This window comes from Protopterus annectens, chromosome 12.part0, assembly GCF_019279795.1.
Source record: "Protopterus annectens isolate FY-2018-M chromosome 12.part0, PAN1.0, whole genome shotgun sequence".
NCBI lineage: Eukaryota > Metazoa > Chordata > Ceratodontiformes > Protopteridae > Protopterus > Protopterus annectens.
Window position 1 is genome coordinate 743,259,245 of NC_056746.1, and position 24,918 is coordinate 743,284,162.

Genomic DNA, 24,918 nt, shown 5'->3' on the forward strand with positions numbered 1-24,918 from the left:
ATTTATCTTACCTTGCAGGCTGGTGAACTAGACCACTAGAGCACATTTTCAACCAGTGAAGCTTTAGACTGAGCACACCAAATAATTACATATAAAACTTGCATTTATAAATACCATATTATTAATGTGAAAGTAATCCATATGGAATGTAAAGAACCCAAAATTACACTATAGGCATGAAAGGATACTATCTCTCATTTAAGACTCGAACCAAAGAACTCAACCATACCGTATTGGTGTCACCGTTACTGGACCATCAAAAGGCTCTGGACAGACAGGTACTGAGTTTTCCCTTCAGAGCTTTATCCTTTCAGCTAGAGAAAACCTGCACATAATGATTAAAGTCAAATTTCAAACACATTCAAACACAGAAAAAGCCCTATGCTTAGACACTGTTAGAACCAGAAGAGAAAGGATAATATAAGTTCTCATTTGGGCTCAAACCCAGGACTTCCAGCATATCATGCCAGTGTCATTTCCACTGGACCAACAAGAGTCTCTGGACAAAGAGGTGCTGAGTTTTCCCTTTGGAACTTTATCCTTTCAGCTACAAACCCCCCAGCATAGGTTCATAGGTTCATAGGTAGGTACTAGGCTATCGGCCCAAGGGCCTACATAAGCCTAGCCAGCAAGGTACCATAACTTATGCCACCCAAGAAAGTTATTTTCCTGTGCCACTGTCCAGCAGAGACACAGAAGTGATCCCGGGGTGTATTTCCTATTTCCCATCCACTCATCAAGATTTTTCTTGAAAAGTGCTAATGAAGAACTTTGCTTGACATAGATGGGTAGCTTGTTCCAGAGTATAGGAAGTCTCCGGGACAGGAATCTATCCCTCCAACATGTCCTGTTTATTGTGGTGACAATGCTTAGGTCCCTAGAGCGTTTAGCTTGGAGGGATTGGGATTTCTTTAGGTGTAGCATGTCCAACAGCTCTGGGTTTGACATAGCTTTATATGTTAGGCAGAGATCACCTCGAAGTAGGCGATATGCTACGGAGTAAAGCTGGAGTTTTTTGAGGCGGTCAGTGAAGGGCATTTGTTTGAGGCCAGTAATCCTCCTTGTGAGGTACTTCTGTGGCCTTTCCAGCTGCTGCAGATGTCTTGTGAGGTACATTCCAAAAGGGGCGTTGTACTCTATAATGAGTCTAATGAGTGACAAGTAGAGGGGAACAATGACCTCTTTTTTCCTGAATGAGAACCCTTTTATGATGAGGTGTGCCACGTAGAAGGACTTCCTGACTACTGTGTCGATGTGACTATCAAAGGAAAGACTACTGTCCACCTGGGTCCCAAGGTCTCTTATCATGCATTCGGTGTTAAGTAGATTGCTGCCTATGTGGTAGTTCATGGGTACAGAGTTTTTACCAAAGGGGATGACACGATTAGCATGATTATTAAGGTCAAATGACAACAAACGCACACAAATATAGAAAAAGCCATCTTAGTTATTGTTAGAATCATAAAAGTAAAAGCCACTGTGGCTGCATCTAGATGCTTATTACAGAAAGGAAAACTGATGCTTACAAACTATAGGGCATGCCTGGTAATACTGTAATAAGGGTGCAACCCTCTTCCACAAGACTCAAATTAACTTACCATCGTTCAAGTCACAGGAAAGGCTTCTCACAGGATTAAAACAACAGCACTAGAGCTCCTGTTTAAAAGATGAAAAGAGAAGCTTGAGTAGGTAATTAGCCATTAGAACAAATTCTGCTATGATGCTTACACAGGATCTACTTGCTGATGAAAAGAGGTGGGGGATGTAGAGTAAAACAGAATCCTTCAGCTATTCAAAAGGCAAGGGTATGGTGGACAAAGATGGCGTTAGTACAAATGAAAGATATAAACTAGAGACAGCAGTGTGAAACTACCAGGAGTAGGTTTCATCCTCAGAAAAAAGTTAGCATATTATTTTTAAGAGGGCTTGTACAGATCTACCATGACGGCACTTTTATGGTTCCCTATGAGTCTATATAACATGAAGTGAGTATGAATGCAGGAAGGAATGAACAGGCTCTTCAGAACACAATTCTTTCTTCTGTGGGGCACAACTCTTTGCCCTCACATTCAGAAGACTACTTCCTCTTGCACCTCTACTCATAACATACTAGGCTCTAGGAATTACTAAACCCTGGGGATAAGGAGAAATTCATTCCCTTGTACACTGACCCCCTTTCAATGAATTTGTCTTTCAACACACTGGCCAAAATTCATTAGTTCCACAAGAGGTTTCCACAATTTTGATTAGCCTCCACTAGAAACTGATGATCACCACCAAAAAGATGGTCCACATACAAGACAATGTAAGTCTTTGAAGGTGAGGGTAAGAACAGAATTGGAGTGTTAACTGGACAGGACATAAGACACTGGCTTACCTGTATTCCTGTGCCTTTCACATGATCATGTTTATTGATGAAATTGGCATTTACTGACTTTAACACTTAAGGATTCACACATATCATGTATTAAAATCTTATAATTATTCAAACACCAAGATTTCTTTATGGAAGACAGAATACTATAACGTCTAGGAAGCAAACATCAAGTATGAACACCATTGAGCCTGGTTGAAGTCATGCTTACCCATCATACACTTTTTGTCCAATGGGCAACACATAAAAAAATAAATGAAAGCCACTTTCAATAAACAAAAAAAATTAAGATTTTTTTGCAGGAATGCAAGTCCCACTCTACCCTCTATCTTGGGGGGAGACTTCTCCCTTTTACTTATGAATACCATTTCCATAGTCACACAATTGTGGAGAAAGAGCAACATTTATCATTAGTTGAAAGTGACTTTCAGTGACCTTTCTTTTGCACTGTTGTCAACTGACAAACAACATTTGAAATCACTGCATGCTCCCACCTGTTTTGGGCTAGGAAATGTAATAATGCTTTGCAAACAAGTCACAGCATTACTAATTGTTCTTCATACATAAGAATAGGCACATACCAATGCTGAATAAAAAATGGTAGCTACATTGCCCAAAGTTGGTCAGCAGTGTGGACGGACGGAGCAACATGACAAAACAAAACTACCACCAAGTTTTTCTTCAAAGTATTCACCGTGACTTGGGAGGTCAATAAACTGCAAGCTGTTGAAATAAAACTTTTATAATGCAATAGATACGCAACTTATTCTTTTATATGTGACACTTCTTTTCTTTATTCTGCAGATCTATAGATGCATTGGGAAGGATATCCTTTCTCCTCCTCATTTTCCATAGGGCCACTGTGATTTTAAGTGTTCAGAAGCAATGGCTGGGATATTCACATTTAAGAAGCAACAGTTGTGCCTCAAAGGGTTTTCCATAACTGGAAGCACTGGTAAGGGAGATTTAATGAGAAAAAGACTGTTACTGGTAGGAACACCAATTACCATAACTGTTAGACAAGCTACAACACCGGATTGGAAATAAATGTCCATACTGTCAGGAGCTGAAATGGCCAAAACAGGAGGAGGAAAAACTAATGAAAGAAACATCACATTATCTACAATAAGTTATAATACTGAGTGTCCAGAATCTGACCTTTGAACCTCAGGGTCAGTTGGTGGGCTGACTAGATCTGTCTCCTCTACAGCAGACATTAAGTATGCCCTTCATTTACTTTCCAGATGGCTGCACACTGTTTCACCTCGTCCAGTGAGAAAAAAGAAACTGAAAAAGAAGAGCCAGTGATATTGTCAGCTTGAGTAAAATTCAGTTATGTCTAATAAGTACACAGCCTGGATGCCAGCAAAGAAGATATTTAGAGAGCCTGAAAGAAAATCAAACAAAAAAGGTGAAGAGAAAACACTGGCTAGGAAGAATCCTGTAGCTGTTCAGCAAAAAGGAGTACAAGTTTCAGCTTTGGTACAAGAGATGGTTTCCAGTAATTTAGAGGGAAAAATAAACCAAATTTTTATTTTTTTATTTTTTTTATTTACTTAAAAATGTACTTAGAAATGATTAAAATAAATGAAAAATGGAAAGACTATATATAATAAAATAACAGTAGGCAGGAAAAAAACAAAAGAAGCAATCTAGCTATTCAGATGAACTGATAAAACTGCAAAAATCAGAGTCTGAAATGAAGAAAATGCTGGCTAAGTATGAGACTCCTCAAGAGGAGCTGTTTCAAAAAAAATTTAGAGCTAGAAAACAGAGCAGACAACCTGAGATTTTCTGTTATACTACAGAAACTGGAAGAAACAGACTATATTAATTTTATGAAAGCACATATAAGTAACTGGTCTGGTATTCCACAGCAGGATTTGTTAATTGAAAAGACACATTGAGTGTATGCTCCAAACAGGCCATGAGAAAGTAACTTATATTAGGAAAGATGCAACCATACCAACAGAAAGAGTTGATCCTGACAAAACACTGGCAGAAGGAAAAAATATTAACATTTGGAGAAAGCAGAATACTTGTGGAAAATGCTTATTCACTGTATACCATGCAGTAGAGATTCAAGTTGCTGTATTCAACTGTCTTTAGAGTATTTTTCTTGGAAGATCAAATATATTTTTTGATGCAGAACAAGCTAAGGAGAAAATAAAAAAAGTTTGTCCAACCAAAATGAGTCAGCAATCAGAAGGGGATTCTGATTCTCATTCTTCTGACAATAAAGCTCATACATAGATTTTGCCAGTGCAACCTTGTCCAATGTTCTAGAGGAAAATGTTTGTGAGACAGAAAAAAGTACAGGAATTAACCATAAGATCGAGGAGCACCTTGGACTCAAACCAGAGTCTGGTATTGGGAGGTTGGAAATGAACAGGAAGAAGACCAACAACCGTGAATAAATGGGAGACTATAAAGCATCAATAACTTTTGTGAATTATGGCTTTGTAAGGAAACTGAACAATAAGAGAAAGTAACATTGTTAGCTTGAGCAGAATTCAGATACTATCTAGAAAATACACTGCCTGATGCCAGCAAAGGAGAAATTTAGAGAACCTGAAAGAAAGGCTGCACTTTAGTTGACTTTGTTAAACCTCTGAGTGAACTATAAAGCATATACCCTATTTTATGTAATTAATGTTTACAAGGACACTAAAAGAAAAAAATAACTATAATTAAAACAATGTATGTTTTTATAAGTATTTGTATAAAACATTATGTGTAGTGTGCAGTCAGGGGTATTTAAAATGTGGGAGGTGTCTCTTCAGTGACTGTTGATTGTTTCAAAGATATTAAAGTAAACAAGCAAGTTTTTAGTTGTAAGAAATATAAACTTTTCAGTATAACAAGAGAAGAACCACTGGACAAAAGCAAGTTTAATGTTAATATGCTATTATCTTGAGCTGCTGTGGGTGGGGGTAGGGTGTACAAGTGCACTGATTATGCTATATAAAGAATTAATATATTTTCTCTTATTTTTTACAATGGTGGCTGTCTAGATTAATGACCTTGGCTTAAGCTACAAACATTTGTTTCTTTGTAAACAAGGAGGCTTATAAAGTAAGACAAAATGTTGAAAGATATAAATGCCAAGTTTCTTAAATCTGCAAAAGGTATTAGCTTGTTTTTTTTTTTCCCATTAGCAAATGTCCTGTGGGAGTCAAAAAGTCTGCAGCCAAAGACAGCTGTACATTCTGTTCTGAGTAAAATTTACAAAGATTCATTGATGCCTACTTTTACATGGAGATGAACTTGCGGATGCAAGCAATTAATATTGGAAATTCTGAGCATTCTTTGCTGAGGAAAATAATAAATTTAAAGGTTGATAAAAATTGGAAACACATCCCTCTGTCTTTATTAAATAAACATTAAGCACTTCAGTCCTATTAGTTTGGACTTTAGAGTAAGAAAATGACATAAATCCCAAACCTTATATGACAAAGTAACCCTTCCCACTCGGATAAATTTCAAAAAATCATTGGTCCAAATTCTAAGTTACATAATTGACTACCAAATACAAAATCAATCACACCACCAATGAACATCTTAAAACACCAAAAATGCATATATGCCTGCATATATGAAATATTAAACCACTGTATTTTAAAATAAATCATTGTTAATCATTGAAAATGGTTTAAAAAATATATGTGTGTGTGTGTGTGTGTGTGTGTGTGTGTGTGTGTGTGTGTGTGTGTGTGTGTGTGTGTGTGTGTGTGTGTGTGAGTGTGTGTGTATGTGTGTATGTATGTGTATATATATATATATATATATATATATATATATATATATATATATATATATATATATATGTATATAGATAGGATCACTATGGAATACCGAAATTCCACAATCCCGAAATTCTGAATCCTGAGAACCAGAATCTTGAGATTGTGGAATCTCAAACATACTGAATGGGGACTGATGTACAGTGCAGAACGTGAACTTTGCCATTCACTCCACTGTAATGCTATCTCGGAGTTGGTATATTTAAGTTGCAGGGGGGTATGGGGGTGCAGGGGGGCTTGACTCCCTGAATACACGTTAGAATAGTTTGTTGTATGTTTTACTTTTTTTTTTTTTTTTTTTAAGTTTCGAGATTCTGGTCCTCGGGATTCAGAGTCTCAGGATTGTGGAATTTCGCTATTCCGCAGTGATTCCATATATATATATATATATATATATATATATATATATATATATATATATATGTATATATATACACATACACAAGCTGAACAAAGCATGTCATAGACAAGAAAAAAGTTAATGTTAAAACTTATGTCACAACTACAAATCAAACCATATTAAAAACCATTATTGTTACTTTGCTAAACTCAACCCATTTATACTTGTTCTTTGAATATATTATCTATCTAATCATGATACCAAAAATGGAAGTGTAATCACGCCTAAGAATTAATAAGAAAAAATGTAATATGGTGAATAATTTGAGAAATGTTTGTAAAATACTGCTTTTAACTGGAAAAAACTGGCAATAGAAACCATCCTTCCAAGGACCTCCCCTCTCATCAAAAAACATATTGTGAACTATATAAAATTTGAAACTATGTTCACTAATTACCTTGATATGTTTGTAAAGAGCATTATGCTCGTCCATGCTACTGACATCATGTAAATGTTGGTAAATCCTTACTTTCAACACTTTCCCGGTCTTCCCAATATACAAATTGGGGCAATTTTGGCACTGTGACACATAAACCACACCCACACTTCAACATCGGTATCCTTGCCTGACTTTTACCTACCCTTGAATGTAGAAAGAAGACCCTTCCAAAATGTGACTGCAGTGCTTACAATGCCCACATTTTCTCATGCCAGGAGATTCATGGGTCACCCCTGGAACTTTTTCTATTAAGGAATTAAAGTTATCCTTTTATACACAGACTTGAGGGAAGAACCCAGGGTCTGAAACTGCTCCTCATTAACCTGTTCTAATTTTTAGCCACCACAGATCTAATGGCAGAAAAATCAAGATTGTATGCAAGAATCCAGGTCTTGTTACATCTAGATGTACCAGTTTGTTGGAAATCCTTTTGAAGATCAAGGTGGCCCTTACCTAACAAGGGAATAAAATATCTCTTGTTGATGTTTAAATTTAACTTCATTGAAAATTACTTTGGTAAAACTAAATGGCTAGACCCGTACTTCAAACATCTTTTTTTAATTTACCACATTCATCTAGAAAAATTCCCCCTGTTTCATCAGTGCCATTCTTACCATTGGGCCTTTAATCACTGCTTTCTTCTGAAACATAAGGTGCCAACTATCAAAATATAACAATGAATTTGAAAAAGTTGGCTTCCTATAAATGTTGGATTCAAAACTCATGCTTGAAACTTTCAAACCGTATGCCTACACCTGGTCCCTATCCCAACCCCACATATTAGAGTACTAAACATCCTTTCCCAAACAATATCACTACACAGACAAGTTAGTGTTTTTTTTTTTTCCCTTTTGGGGTTAACTTATCAGGAAATCAAACTGATTACCTTTTTTTATTGGTTAATTGTTCACTGAAATACTGATTTGATGAAAGGTGAGTTCAATGTACATTTTTGAAGAATTATGATTCATTGTAACAATATTTTGATTACTTAAAAACTGGTATATCTATCTTATCTACACACACACACATATATTTATACACACACAAAGATATATATATATATATATATATATATACACATATATATTTATATATCTACATGTGTGTGTGTTATTCTTGATTTTGAAAGCCTCAGCATATCCATGCCCCATGAAAGTGGTATTTTGATGTCAAGTATTGGCAGAGTTTAGCAAGTTATACTCAAATGAATATGTAGTGATCCAGGACACAGGGAAGCCAAGTTGAGTATTTTATAATTAGACTTCTGTAAAGTGGTTATACATCTCTGGTCATTTTAGACACCAAAAAATAGGGTTTGGAGTATGAAAAAGGGATTTCTAAACATGTGTAAGGATGCACAGTGGGCTCCGCTCTAATCATACCTCTTGAATTAGTGTACTAAACACCCTTTCCCTAACAGAACCTCTAAACAAGACAAAAGAAAATACTCTCACACACGCCCACACACACACACACACACACACACACACACACACACACACACACACACACACACTCACACACACATACACACACATATCTGTCCCCTTAACTAGCAATTACTCTAACCCTAATCCAAAAATACTTGCACAAACACACACACACACACACACTTCAAACACATCCATCCCCTTCCCTTGCCACTACCCTAACCCTAACCTGCAACTCTCAAACACACACACACACACACACACACACACACACACACACACACACACACACACACACCAAAATGCTGGCATTAATACTCAATGCCACTTACATTTGATATTCATCACTTTGAAAAATCATGTCCACAATCATCTAACCACAAGACTAATTGTGTCAGGAAAAAAATGACTGATAAAACATATATACAATGAAATGCAATGTACTGTATCACCCCCCCCCCAAACAGTTAGTTGCTGAAAAACTATCATGGCCCCCCAACTCAGGAAGTACCTGAGTTACTATAAGAAGTTATTTGAGGGAAAATGCCCAAAGGCTTGTGATGATGGGATAATGACTCATGGTATCATACAACAGGTAAATACAGGTAGGAGGATGATTTAGTGCATATAATGGGATCTTCCTTCTGGGGGTTATACAAACCCCTGTTCTCCACACTATTACTGCACACTAAAGGACTGATATTCTGGGAGTAGACAATGAATGACTCTCAACTTATTGGAAGCTATGAACTTGAGGACAGCCTAGAGAAGAGGCCCCTTCCCTGTTATCAGCCTATGCCCAGTAGATATTGCCAACATACTAGTTAAAAATATTCAGTGCAAATTTCATCCCAAAATAATTGTATAAAACCCACTTATCCCAAAGAATTTCACCCACCCCATAACCAAAGAACAGTCGCTAAAGGTACTCTCCAAAGTGAAAAATACATCATCCATGGAACCTGACAATATACCCAGTTGCTTAATAAACTGTTCAAAACTTGCTCTAGTGAACCCACTCCTACAGTTATTCAACCTGAGTTTACTCACTAGTCTTGGCCCTGAAGTACACCACCCAGCTCTTGTGATGCCACTACATACAGGTAATCCTACCACTGACCACAGAAACTACAAACACATTAGCTTAACTAGTCTCATCTGAAAAGCCAATCGGGCATATCACAACTGACATAATTAACTAAGATATCAAAAATCATATAAGGCTTCACCCCCAGCAGTACAGCTTTGTAGATCTTGGCTAATGAATCTGGTCCACTTCTTAGAGAGAGTAACACTAGCCGTGGACAGTGGTGATGCTGTTCATACAGCATACCTTGACATAGCTTTTGATAATGTATAACAATTTTATATAATACATAAACTGAAAGAGCTCCAAATTGATCCCTCTGTAGTTAGGTGGATAGCAAACTGGCTTAGGGATAGAACCCATGTAGTAAGGATGTAAGGTGCATCCTCAGTGACCAGTGGTGTTCCTCAGAGTTCCATAATGACCCAAGCTATTCAGCATCTACTTCATTAATCTACAAATTACAAATGAAGATCTCTAGCTAACCAGATTTGCAGGTGACTGCAAACTTGCTGTCATCCTTGCTGTCATCCTCAAGTTCTGCTGTGATATGCAAAAGATCTTACTGGAACTCATACATGTCAACAACTTGTGCTAAAAAAATTGGTCAAAACTAAATGCTAAAAAAGTGCAGTAACACTGCATTTGGCAAACAATCTGTTCATTCATCTTATTTTGTAAACAACACCCCACTTTAAAATGAAAGTGTCGTGAGAGACCATGATCATGGGTAAATCATTAACATGCCTTTGACCATCATGTTACAACAGTGGCTAGAAAATCTTTTCACCATGTTAGTAGCCAATTTAAATTTACACTTTGTAAAATTAGTTTAGGAGAGTAGAGCCTTTCATACAGTTTAACCAGACTATAAGATCATTATTCTTTAATTATATATATATATATATATATATATATACATATATATATACACACACACACACACACACACACACACACACACTGACAGTTCATTTGACTGACAATTAGTACTGGCAGTGTCTACAGCACTGTAAGGCAAGTCAAATTAATGTAATTTTCTACACTGAAGTGTGACCCTGGAGTTAGTATATATAGCTCATAGGTTCATAGATTAGTACTAAGCTAACTGCCCTTGTGAGTCATTTTAAGCCTAGAAAATTATCCCTTGTGAGAATCAAACCCTGCACCTTGTGTTCGCAAGGCAAACACCTTAACCATTAGGCCACCCTCCCAAATTTTTAATTTAAATTTTTTTTTATCCCCGTACAATTGCATACAGGAAATAGTCAAATGTGAATGGGAACACCCCTTACCGTGGATTATGTATTGTAACCACACCCACCCATATTATGTAATGCCAACATAAAAAGCTGTCGGCAGATGCCAAAAGACCTGTGTCTGTAAACACAGTTAAACCTCTATAAAATGGACAGGGTGGGGGGGGCACAGCCCCCCACACACACACACATACACTGGGGGGTGTGGGGAGCATAGCCCCCCACTTACTTTGGTTTTACTAAACAATATAAAACCAAAAGCAGAGAATATAAGATGAAACTAAGTAGAAAGGTGCTTGGTGTGACATCTGGAAAGAGGAAGTAGGACAAGGAGACCTGGTGGTGGAATGAGGAATTACAGAAGAGTATAAAGAGAAAGGAGTTGGCGAAGAAGAAGTGGGATTGTCAGAGAGATGAAGAAAATAGACAGGAGTATAAGGAGATGTGGTACATGGCAAATAGAGAGGTGGTGAAGGCTAAGGATAAGGCGTATGAAGACTTGTATGAAATCCTGGACACTAAGGAGGGAGAAAAGAACCTGTACTGACTGGCTAGACAGAGGGACCGAGCTAGTAAAGATGTGCAGCAGGTAAGGGTGATAAAGGATAATGAGGGAAACATACTCATAAGTGAGGAGAGTGTGTTGAGCAGATGGAAAGAGCACTTTGAGGGGTTGATGAATGAAGAGAATGAGAAGGAGAGAAGGTTAGAAGATGTGATGATAGTGAATCAGGAAGTGTAATGGATTAGCAAGCAGGAAGTAAGGACAGCTATGAAGAGGATGAAGAATGAAAAGGCTGTTGGTTCTGATGACATACCTGTGGAAGCATGGAGGTGATTAGATGAAAGGGCAGTGGAGTTTTTAACCAGATTGTTTAAGGAAATTTTGAAAAGTGGGAGGATGCCTGAGAAATGGAGAAAAAGTGTTTTGGTACCGATTTTTAAGAATAAGGGTGATGTGCAGAGCTGTAGTAACTACAGAGGGATTAAACTGATCAGTCACAGCATAAAGTTATGGGAAAGAGTAGTGGAAGCTAGGTTAAGAAGGGAGGTAATGATTAGTGATCAGCAGTATGGTTTCATGCCAGGAAAGAGCACTACAGTTGCAATGTTTGCTCTGAGAGTGTTGATGGAAAAGTACAGAGAAGGTCAGAAGGAGTTGCATTGTGTCTTTGTGGACTTAGAGAAAGCATATGACAGGGTGCCTAGAGAGGAGTTGTGGTATTGTATGAGGAAGTTGTGAATGTCAGCGAAGTATGTAAGAGTGGTACAGGATATGTACAAGAGTAGTGTGACAGCAGTGAGGTCTGCGGTGGGAGTGACGGATGCGTTTAAGGTGGAGGTGGGATTACATCAAGGATCAGCTCTGAGCCCTTTCTTATTTGCAATGGTGATGGACAGGTTGACAGACGAGATCAGACAGGAGTCCCTCTGGACTATGATGTTTGCAGATGACATTGTGATCTGTAGTGAGAGTAGGGAACAGGTGGAGGAGACCCTGGAGAGATGGAGATATGCTCTAAAGAGAAGAGGAATGAAGGTCAGCAGGACTAAGACAGAATATATGTGTGTGAATGAGAGGGAGGATAGAGGAATGGTGAGGATGCAGAAAGTAGAGGTGGTGAAGATGGATGAGTTTAAATACTTGGGATCAGCAGTTCAGAGTAATGGTAAGTGTGGAAGAGAGGTAAAGAAGAGAGTACAGGCAGGATGGAGTGGGTGGAGAAGAGTGTCAGGAGTGATTTGTGACAGACGAGTACCTGTAAGAGTGAAAGGGAAGGTCTACAAGAGGGTAGTGAGACCAGCTATGTTATATGGGTTGGAGACAGTGGCATTGACAAAAAGGCAGGAGTCAGATCTGGACGTGGCAGAGTTAAAGATGTTATGATTTGCATTGGGTGTGACAAGGATGGACAGGATTAGGAATAAGTATATTAGAGGGTCAGCCCAGGTTGGAAGGTTTGAAGACAAAGCCAGCGAGGCAAGATTACATTGGTTTGGACATGTGCTGAGGAGGGATGCAGAGTATATTGGGAAAAAGATGCTAAGGATGAAGCTGCCACACAACAGGAAAAGAGGAAGGCCTAAGATAAGGTTTATGGATGTGGTAAGAGAGGACATGCAGGTGGCTGGTGTGACAGAGCAAGATGCAGAGGACAGGAAGAAATGGAAACAGATGATCCACTGTGGTGACTCCTAACGGGAGCAGCCGAAAGAAGAAAAAGAAGAAGAAGTATTAGAATACTCAATTAATGAAATTATTCTTCTAATATTGTTTTCAGTTTGTTTACTATAAACCACATTTGATAGTCATCACTTACATATGACATAACTGCTTTTAGTTTGTTTGTTTGTGTCTTTTGGCTTTTCCCAGTTTTAGTGTTCTGTCTAATTCCACACAGATAAAATGACAATATCTACAAGAACAAGAGTAATTATTCATCTCCCAAAGCTAATAAAGACATGCCCAAGCTCTTAAACCTCAAGACTATTTTTCTTGTTGGAGGAGAGGTCATGATTTATCCTGCAGTAGTTGTGAATGTTTTGAGCAAGTTATTGTCAAGCTGGTTTCTCCAGCTCAGTAGGGTTTTGTGGCTGGTAGGTTAAGAATCAATAATCCTAGAACCCTACCTAACCAGAAAGTCTAGAAGACTGGTTTTTAACCCTCAAACATTCTTCAAGTTTCAGAAGGTGCCTGACTACATGGAGTGTTCACATGGAAAAGAGACACCTTTCTAAACTATTTCTAATGAAACAAGCAAAGTTACACAACCTTTACATCATGATCCTGGCAATAAAATTCTCTTAAGTGGTAGTGGCTTCCTGTCACACTTACTGCAACTAGAAAGAGACACCAGAACGGGAAGCTCTCCATCACCAGCTCTGTTATATCTTGGCCACAAAAGCATTAGTCATGGCCATCCAAACTTGAAAGGCAATAGATGGGTGGCAAATGGAGTATTATGAAGATAAGTTGTGGCTCTTTGCTTAAAAATGTCTGGCACAATTTAGGAATCTAAATGTTGATGCAGTCACCACTTCAGTCTTAGTAACAACTTTTGCCATGACTGCAGGCTTGGCTAGCAATACAAACAACATAAAACTCACTCCCTTTCCCTGAGTTAAAGAGAAACCAGTATCTCTAGAAATGATGCTGGCAGGTAATATGAAGTCTGCATTGATGTTCAGGCTGAAAATCACTTGGAATAATTTTCAACCAGTCTACACTTCAAAAGAACTATCACTTTCAAATAAGATTATACACCTAAGTTGACGTTTGTCTCTGTGGTATGCATATCCTTAGAGACATTCCAACAAAAATCATGTAAAACACTCTAAAGAAATTGCAAAGTATAAGCAATAAACTGTTAATATTTCATAAGGAGAATGGGCACAGGTTATATATTTTTAGTTACTTTATTTATTTTTTATTAACTGGGTTGGTTTGCTGGTGCAGCTGGACCCTTATTACCCAAAGCCTGAGCCACAAGGTAAAACTGCATTTGTAAATGAAGAAATTAGGTAATATATCATGCATGCTGCATTAGAAAATTTGTAAAATTAGAATCAATGAGTTCATATGCAAATGCTTTCAGTTAAAACTATGTATTGTAATTATCAGTTTTACAAAACAGACATGGATGACAAGAATTGTCATAACACAGCTCACAGTTGCTATGGAGCCACTAATTCAATGGTTAATGTTACAGCCAATCTCATATTATCAAAGCAAAGCCAGAGCCAGACAACAGAGCAGACCAAACATTTTAAAATAGTAACAGCATGCTGAGTTATCTTTACTTTTATATGTGCATCAGTGTAGGCAGTCTGAGAGAAAGCAAATGGCAAAAAAAGATTAGAGGAGAGTCAAGAAGTTGTGGAAGAGAGATAAGGGTGGTGTGTGTGTGTATAAACAAATACAAATATAAGAACAAAGTACCTGTTATGTGTCTGAGAGAGTTTATGTTTGTCAGTGTGTAACTGTAAGTGCATGAAAACACAGATATTACTAAAACAAGTTCAGCAGTATACCACAATGTCAGAAAACAAAGGAGCATGCATACAATCATATGATGGCAGGGAAATTCTCTAATTGTCATCAAATGCTTTTAATTTTCTTATAACATCTGTGAACAGTAGGATGAGAAACCACCCTTGGTATACTGCAACCAGAACTACCGATTTATAATTCCGGTCTTTAGACTCAGAATACATTTGTTTTTTGTTTTTTTGTTTGTTTTTTTTTTTACATTTTATTTCTTTCAGGTATATTCTGTTTGTGCTGATGTTAATAAATTCACTTTAAAAAAGAATTGTATACTACTGTGTGACAAAACTATGCACTGACAGAAAAAATATGATGCTGGTATTTTACATGGAGGGGTAGTAGTAGCTGGGTGGAAATGACACTTGTGTTTTCTAAGGGAGTAGGTGAGTGTATGACCACTAACTTCCCCAGTGGGAACCACCACGCACATCTCAAGACATGGGAAGAAAACCACTGGCCATGAGAAGTAGACCACAATATGCTGAGGCCAAGACTTAGGTCAGTATTGTCAACTGTCACTGTACAGATACCTGGTGAAACTGTCTCACCAAAGACAGGGAGGTGGCAATTCAGAGTATTACACTGAAAATTTTGTAGATTTTTATAGGTTCACAGGCCAGTGTAATTCTTGCTCATTTCCCCTCTGTATAACAGCTTACGAGGACAGCCAGAGGTGAATATATTGAGTCCCATCCAGTCATAGTGAGTTGGGAAGTACTTTTGTTTGACATACACTGTGGGTTTATTCCACAGGTATCCTTTGCAAGAGATGTTTATGCTGTCAATAGGTTCTGTTTATACAGTGGTGTAGATTCATGTCCTCAGAATGGGTATGAATGGTACCATGCTTTCTGAATATATAAGAGGTCTAACAGGACTGAGTCTTTTATTATCTTGTATGTAAGGCAGAGGATGGTGCACAGGTCTATGTGTAAGGCAGATTGTAGTGGCTGAGTGAATAAGTCCTTTATGTTACATACGGACCTCATGCCTGAGACCAAGTCAGAAATCTGTATGCTTTCTTGAGTTGTGTAATGCATTCAGACAGGTGTACACCAAAGGGAGTAACATAGTCTACTACTGGCCTTATTAGGAGTGGGAGTACAGGAGGGCAATAGTTTCACTGTACTTGGAGAATATACCTTTAGTAATTACTTGGGCCAGGAAAAAGGACTTCCTACCAATTGTTGACACATGGTGGTTAAAGAAGAGTTCACTGTCCATGAATGTTGTATTTCCCAAATAGTACAACACTGCATTCGTGTGTGTGTGTGTGTGTGTGTGTCTGTGTGTGTGTGTGTGTGTGTGTGTGTGTGTGTGTGTGTGCACGCACATGCTCAGATTAAGCTCATGACAATGACATCAGGAATTAGTGTGGGTTAGGCCATCTTTTAAGATATTGGTATTACAGGGAAAGTTAAATGCAATCTGTTTGCAGTGGTAAGCAAACTTTGCTACCCAAAGACCACTGACATCAACAAAGTATTTGCTGAAAAGAAGTGGGCATAAAACAGAACCCTGTGGTACACCACTGGTGACAAGCATTTTAGAGGAAAGTGTAGCCCAAGCTATCTGTGAGATAGTTGTCTGTCCAGAAAATTACATACGGGGATTAATATCTAAGCTGGTAAGTTTGTCAATAACACCAAACGTGAGAAAGTATCAGATGCAGCTATTCAGTGTGCACTGAATGGCCATCATCTGCTGTGTTGATTACCGTCATCATCCAGTTCTTCAGTCATCTTCCTGAAAACTCCAACTCATTTAGCATACAAAACCAACCTTTCACAAACCCAGACTGGTTTGGGTCATGGTATTATAGGCTGCCAGTATTTTTGTTTATAATCTTCATAATAATACTTTTCATTACTTTATACACAATACTGTTGAGACTAATAGTTCTGTGATTCCCAGGCTTAGTGGCAGGGCCACCATTGTGTAGAGGAAATAGTATTACATTCTCCATGTCTCGGGCTGTATCCAGTGGAAAAGCTATGACTGAAATAGTGAGGTTATGTTTAGTTATGTTTTTTAAAGTGAACAGAAAAAAAAAACATGATGTTTGATGATGTGCTACTTAACATTTGGTGTAAATACCTTTCCAACACCTTAGCCTGACAGCACATGACTGAATGTAGACATAAGAACCCTTTCAAACTGAGACGAAGGCCAAACTAGCCAACTCCCCTAGCTTAAGCAGCTAGAAAAACGCATCATGCAATTAAGTATGCCAGTTCAATAACAGAATAAAAACAGATGCTGGAAATGGGTACTGCCTAAAAGAGACAACATACCTTGTAGGAGTTGTTCATCTGAGTGTTCCTAAAACTGCCATATTTACTTTAATGCCCACACTCATTTGTACCAGCCATGTGTACCAGCAGTCCATTTTAGCATTTGTACTCCCTCCTTTACATTGTACCGTATGATCATTTCTCACAACACTACCAAAATGCTTTCCTATAACAATACCAGTAGCATAACCTCTAGAATTCCTTTACCATGATAACTTAGGTTCATAGGTAAGTACTAGGCTATCGGCCCAAGGGCCTAACTAAGCCTAGCCAACAAGGTTCCCTGGCTTACGCCACCCAAGAAAGTTAATTTCCTGTGGCCCTGTCGAGCACAGCCACAGAAGTGATCCCCGGGGTGTATTTCCTATTTCCCATCCACTCATCAAGATTTTTCTTGAAGAGTGCTAATGAGGAACTTTGCTTGACATAGATGGGCAGCTTGTTCCAGAGTATAGGAAGTCTCTGGAACAGGAATCTATTCCCTCCAGCATGTCCTGTTTATTGTGGTGACAAGGTTTATGTCCCTAGTTCATATAGCTCAGAGAGATTTCTTTAGGTGTAGCATGTCCAACAGCTCTGTGTTTAACATAGCTTTATGTTAGGCAGAGATCTCCTCGGAGTAGGCGATATGCTACAGAGTAAAGCTGGAGTTTTTTGAGATGGTCAGTGTAGGGCATATGTTTAAGGCCAGTAATCCTATTTGTGAGGTACTTCTGTGGCCTTTCCAGCTGCTGCAGATGTATTGTGAGGTACATTCCAAAAGGGGCATTGTACTCTATAATGGGTCTAATAAGTGCCGAGTAGAGGGGAACAATGACCTCTTTTTTCCTGGATGAGAACCTTTTTGTGATGAGGTGTGCCACATAGAAGGACTTCCTGACTACTGTGGTGAAGTGATTATCAAAGGAGAGACTACTGTTCACCTGGGTCCCAAGGTCTCTTATCACACATTCAGTGTTAAGTAGACTGCAGTTTATGTGGTAATTCATGGGTACAAAGTTTTTACCAGAAGGGATGACAATGCACTTTTTGGCACTGAGCTTGAGGCCATGCCTCTGACACCAGGCATCTGTCTCAGTGAGGCCCTTCTGTAGGATGTCCACATCATTTGGGGACTCGACTATCGCTCCTAGTTTGCAGTCATCTGCGAACTTCGTTAGTTAGAGGCCTTCTGTGTTAGCCTGTACTTCAGAGAAGTAGATACCAAACAAGAAAGGTCCCAGGACTGAACCTGGTGGTATTCCACTTGTCATTGGTTTGAAGTCAGATTTGGAGTCTGAAACTTTTACAGTGTGGGTTCTGTCAGTGAGCCAGTTGGCAACCCATCTTGTGACGTAGGGATTTATACCTAGTTTAGTGAGTTTAGCTATAATTCCAGAATGGGGGATAGTGTCAAAAGCCTTGGCGAGGTGAAGATAGGCTGTGTGAACCATCTTACCCTCACCTACGGTTTTGGTGACTGCCTCAAAGAAGTCGATCAGGTTCAGAAGGCATGATCTGCCTTTCACAAACCCGAATTGGGTGGGGTCCAGAGTTTGGAGGTTACCAATGTCTTTGTTTATGAGTTCCATGATGATACGTTCCATGGCCTTGCAGACCAGGCTCGTCAGGCTAATAGGACGATAGTTCCCAGGATCAGTGGTGGCTCCCCCTTTGTGGAGTGGGATAACTGTTGCTGTGTGCCATTCAGTGGGCACAAAGCCTGATGTGAGACTATGATTGAACATGGTGCTTAGGTGGGAAGCCAGTTCATTCTGAAGTTCGTGTAAAATGCAGCCTGGGATGTTGTCTGATCCCATGGATACTGTGTTTTTGGCTTTAGAGAGTGCAGCCTTTAGCTGCATAGTTGTGATTACAGGGACTCTGCATTCTTCCTGTATAGATATGGGCCCTTTAGGGGTGAGAGGGGGGTAAAGTTAGCACTGAACCTATCTGCCAGGATGTTGGCAATATCAGTTGGTTCTGTAATTTTCATGCTGTTGTGCTGTAACTCAGAGCAGATCTGGGTGCTGCCACTGAGATTCTTGACATAGTTACAGAATGCTTTGTGGTTGCCCTTAGAATCAGTGGCAATTTTGTTTTCTTAGCTAGCTTTGGAGAATCTTATAAGGGATCTCAGCTTCTTAGTGAGGCTGACCAGGGAGCTCCTCCACTCATGTAATTTTAATCTCTTTTGCAACAGTTTCTTCCTTTTGTTGTAGAGTTTGTTTATGGCAGGGGACCACCAGATTGGCTTCCTTTTTTTAGAGGATAGCATCTTGGTTCTGTTTGGGATAGCACAATCCATGCACTCATATAAGTGCTTATAGAGTGCATTTGTGTAGGATTCAGCAGTCGTAACTGCATTGTCCATCTGCATGGGTGTCATGAAGTTCGCCACTTCTGTCTTAAGAAGCATGAAGTTGGCTTTGGAGAAATTTTTTACAGTGGTTTCCTTAATGGTGGGTGGGGGCGGGATGCAGATATCTAGGGTGATTCGCTTATGGTCGGATCTGACCAACGAGGAGTTGACAGGTGTGGAACACCGGTCACTCAAGTTGTAATGACTAGATCTAGGATATTTTTGCCCCTGGTGGGGGTGTGGATAGGTTGATCCAGGGCATTGGAATTTATGAATTCCAGAAAGCGTTGCGTGAAGGAGTTGCTACATGAGTAGTTTTCCCACTTAATGGTGGGGTAGTTGAAATCGCCCATTATTAGGGTGTTTGGTTGAACCCTAACATTTGCCAGTATATCAAGAAAAGAGGAGTGTGAATCCTAGAGCATGGTGGGGCATCTGTAGCAAGTTACAATTTGGATTTTAGTTTTGCCCAGCGTCAGTTGCACTTGGATAACCTCGGATGCATTATGCTGCACAACTAGCCTGGGGGTGTGGATGTCCTTAATGAATATGGACACACCTCCGCCGTTGGTGTTCTGGTCCAGGTTAGATGGCCGAAAAGTGCGGTATGAGTTATAGCCTGGTAGTGCACGGGTGCTCTCTAGAGTCTTGAACCAGGTCTTAGTCACGGCACAGATATCGATGTTCTCCAATTCAAGGAGTGCCTCGAATGACTGCATTTATTTTTGACTAAGCTTTAAAACTTTAAGTTCACTAAAATATATACCCTGTATTTTCTAAGAAAATCAAGCAGTGTAACCACACACACTCCAAAGTAAAACAGCAGGGAGACATAAACTAGGTAAAGAATCTACAGTCTGTTTACATTTTTAAAAACGTTTTCAAAGGTTTTCCAGGCAACCAAATGATAAAGGAGAAGAGACAATGCATCCTTTAATATCCATGCATTTATAATCCTTACAGTTTTCATATTATTAAATGCTTGCTGAAACAACAACCGAATCTTGTAGTATAACCACCCAAGACAAAAGAGGAAGTGGAAGAGGAAACCCCATGAATCATCTCTGCGTATGCCTACTATTACTTTCCTCAACGAGCATCAGGGGAAGATAGGTTAAGGATACAGATGTGGTTCTTTCCTTACGTAAGTTGCCTACAGGTCTGCACATTAAAACAATTCCTTGGGCTGGCTTCCCTGGTGATCTACTGATATTACACTTCCAGGCACACTAAAGTCTTCGGGGGTTCCTGTGGGAACTACCCTTTGTTTAAAAACAAGAGGGCTCGCAAGGCTGCGGGCACTGCTATTACCCATCACATTGTTACCTTGACATCCTTTCAAAGGGGAGTGCCATCCGCTGTCTATAAGGAAGTGTTTTTAAACATGAACAAATAATAAATATCCAGCAAATATACAAAAAACGGAAATGCGTGCAAATTGATGCAAATTGCTATAAAAGTTTGTAAGCTGTTAGAAGGTACTCACCTGCCCGGCTGATGCTGCAACGCCGGTTGGTGATGCCTGCTGCTCGCATTGCTCTGCATTAGAGCCCCGGGAAGCTGATGGCTGGCTCCGGTGTCTTGTTCCCTTGTAGTCGTACACACTGGGGAAAGGGAGGGGTGACAACACGAGCGAGGGCTTGTGTACAGTTTCTCAGCAGCACTGCCTTCGCGACTATCCCAACCGAGTGCTGACTGCCTCTCGTCTGGTCACCTCCAGCACAGCAGCTGGCACCAATAGCTCTTCACTGATTGCCGTCTAATTTATTTTAAGTACAAGCTGACCATCCGACTTACTTTCTTTAAGTGGAGACTTTAAACGAACTTTTATTTCTCCCATGCACCTGTCTTTTTTCCGTATTTGACTGTCAGTCCCGATTCATTTCAGTTGCAGATTTATAATTCTATTTGTTTATGTTTTAGCTGTTTGCGTCTATACGTGTGTGCGTGTCTATATATAGTACATACATATATAAGTGTGCTTGAGTGTCTATATATATATTGATATTATTTAAGATTTCTTAGCATGCTGCCCATAATGCGATCTCTTTGCTTCTACCTGTCGGTGCTGTGCCCTCCTGTCCTGACCCTTTGTTTCCTGCTTGTACTTACAGTGCGTCTTTAACTGCTGCTCTGGCCATTTATTACCTCCCTTCAGCAGTGCTGCCTGCAAACTGCCCACTGTGATGGTACTGCTCAAGCCAGTAACGTTGCCTTGCTAGGGCATCCTAGTATCCATTGTTCAACCTGTCCTTGTTTCCCAGCACAGAAGAGCGATGGTCCTTCAAACTCTCACAATGTGACCATCTGCTTTGACATCTGCTGTTAAAGGTAAGGATCAAAATATGACCAGCATCATACCTTCCTCTCCACACAGACCCTTCCTTCATGTAAATATTTCTTTGTCTTCCCGTCCGTGTGTCCCTTTGTTGTTTTTGAATTGTTATTTTTCTTTTTATCTCTGAGTCCGGTACCTTCAGTCAGTGCCTCCTTCACTTCCAGGCTCTCTCCTCCTTCTTACAAGGAAGTATCGCTGGGTCCTAAAGCTAGTTGTTTAGTGATTTTTTTTTTACTTTGTGTGTCTTATATGCTACTTCAGATATGATCGTACGCGCGGGGCACAGTGCCATCGGGTATATAGTTGCTCATTCTATGTAATCTTTGTTTGAATACATTAAAATTCGACATATTGTTTTATATAACTACAACCCAACCATTAAAATAACAAGGGTGTAACAGGACATACTCGGTATGCTCAAACGAGTATTTGATCATCTCTCAGAAACACTGTGGTTCACACCCAGAACATCAAGAAATGTGTAAAGATAAGCCTACACTATAGATCTGAAAACAAAACTATCTGTTAGAAATTCTCTGAAAACAGCTTTGTCATGAATGTAGAGACACAAGCTGAAAATGAGTATATTTCTCAAACCTGAAAACGGAAACATTTGGATGTGTGTATTTGTTAACCTTAGGTGGGATTCTGGGGCAAAAATTCGAGTCTGGACTACAAAAACAGAAATGTCTATGTAATTTCATGGTAAAATGGTTTCACGTAAGGTCAGTGTTTTTACATATCCACGTATATATATATTTTCCTTCGTGTTTTTATTATAGCTGCTCATTGCTCAGGTCACGATTCTTCTTATGTCGTGTCTACCTTGTTATATAAAAATATGTATTGTCTGATTTTATTGTGATATTATTCCTGCTGTGTTTTATATACCTTTTGTTGTATTGCTTGAATTTACTGTGATTTCATTCACACGGTTTGTGTCTGAAAATCCTTCACTTATGCTGTGGTCCATTGGGATCACTGCACTGCCTCCATATACAACTTAATAAATAAATTCACTATCGGGAAAAATGCATAACAAATGAGTACAATGTCTCCTTTATGCTATAGACTAGGTTGGTGTGGAACAAGGCATACATGTACTCAACTGAATACATTTTTCAGAAATGGTGTGTCTGAAAGAGATCAGAACGTATAGACGGCTCTATATAGTGCAATAGCTAGGGAGATTTGTTTCTTGGTCAGTTTACATCACTAACAAACCCTCAAAAAAAAAAAAAAACTATCTGATACTGAAGCAAAAAAAAAAAAAACACTCCAAAATTGTTCCTCCGATGTTATGATGTACTTATTTACACAGTTTTTATTCACTTAAATATGCCAGGCAATAGAGCCATAGCTGACTCATTTAGCTCCCACAGTCACAATTTTGTGTCCCACAGCTTTAAGTTGAGGAACAAAACATAAAAAAATAAATACATAAACAAAAGGTCCATTCTCTGATGTAGAACTTCTCACCTGAAGAGCAGCAAGAGCCAGGTCCATGCTTACCTCAAAGCAAGGTTGATAACAAAAGACCATTATCTAATGTGTCACTCCTATCCTCTCTCCTAAGGACAGTCAGGTCCTGTGATCCACTTAAACTTCTACCTCTAAAAACAGTAGCAACCAGCTTGCTTCCACTTATACCTAACCTGAAGCACTGAAGAAAGGGCTTCAGGACTGACAGCAAGAGTTATGTTTCATTCAGAAATGCCGCTATGGAAAGGAATGCTAAGCTAACGCTGCACTTCCAAATGACTGGCGTCTGCCAATCACTCTCCCTAACACCTTGCACTTGTGGTTGCTACCCCTTTCACCCCACCCTAAGCTATTCTTTTGCATGATTATACCATTAACAAATTAAACTGGAAATCAATAATGATGGTACTTCACTTAGATATTGCCACTTGTGCCCCCCAACAGCTTGTGTGTAGGGCAGCTTCCCCCTTTGTCCCAGTCTAGCTATGATTCTGGCTGTTTAAACCCTCATGTTACAGATGGTGATTTCTGCATCATTGAGGAGATCTATACGTGTTTTATAATTGGGCCAAACTAGTCTGAAATCTATACTTGGAGTGCTATTCCTAAGCTCTGTACACAACGAAGCAGGGCTTTTACACCACAGATTGCCATACAAAAATCATGTGCAGTTCATAAAACTTGCTATACAATGGGGTAAAGCACTGTACACAATTTTACCCTATTGTATGGGTAGTGCTTCATGCGTAGAATTTATACAAATGACCCTCTCTTCCATCTTGCAGGATTCACAGTCATAACATCACTGGAGAATGAGATGGTACCAAAGGGGTGACCTGTAGGAGTACAGCCACATACGATCAAATGGGATATCACACAGCACCAGATCATCTCATTACTATAACATGGTAATGACTCTAGCTCCATGATGATGTCTGTGGACTGTAAAATATTTGCAAATTACTCATAGACAGGATGCAGCCCACAGCAGAATGGGGAAATGCAATTTAGGTAGGTATAATATACTTTACTTGCTACCCATAGCTATCTAATACAGTAGAGAATATCTTGATAAACTGCTTTTCACTGCTGCAGTGTAAGAGTACAAAACAGTATTATGTAAGGGTCATACCCCTCAAGTGTACTTCATTGGGAAGAATGTTCCTCATTTTGAGCCTAAAAAGTCCATGTTCCTCACTGTTCAAATGGTCTTGTCATACTCCTTTCCCTATCTTGAATCACAGTGAAAATATTATGTGAAATGCTGGGTCACATGAATTAGATGCTGGAATCGAAACTGCTGACAGTACTAGCAGAGAGGTACTATACACTTCTATGTGCATTTCAACAAAACAGGGTGTGTTTTTTACTCCAACATGGACTGCAGTAATCCATGTACATAAATTGCAGTAGTTTATAGAGGTATACTAAAATAATGTTCATAATGCTTATACATAGCAGCACACTATATCTAGGAATAGCAGGGCTCTACTGTTATCTATTCAGTGCTGTTTTAGCATAGGATCAGGCTACGTTGTTGTTGTCTTTTGGCTTTTCCCAGTTAGGGGTCGCCACAGCAGAACTCCGGTCCGCTAATGATTGACAGTAGATTTTCACGGT

The 24,918-nt window shown here is 39.2% G+C and overlaps 1 protein-coding gene across 1 annotated transcript in view; it reads right to left on the reverse strand.

Moving 5' to 3' along the window:
• The window catches only part of SBK1 (SH3 domain binding kinase 1), an 854,789-nt gene extending 832,815 nt beyond the window's left edge, over positions 1-21,974 (reverse strand). Inside the window, exon 1 of the mRNA XM_044089810.1 lies at positions 20,965-21,974. Within this exon, the coding sequence (XP_043945745.1) occupies positions 20,965-21,023 (59 nt within the window). The 5' untranslated portion in view covers positions 21,024-21,974. The remainder of the gene's footprint in view (positions 1-20,964) is intronic.
• Between the last annotated feature and the right edge of the window lie 2,944 nt (positions 21,975-24,918).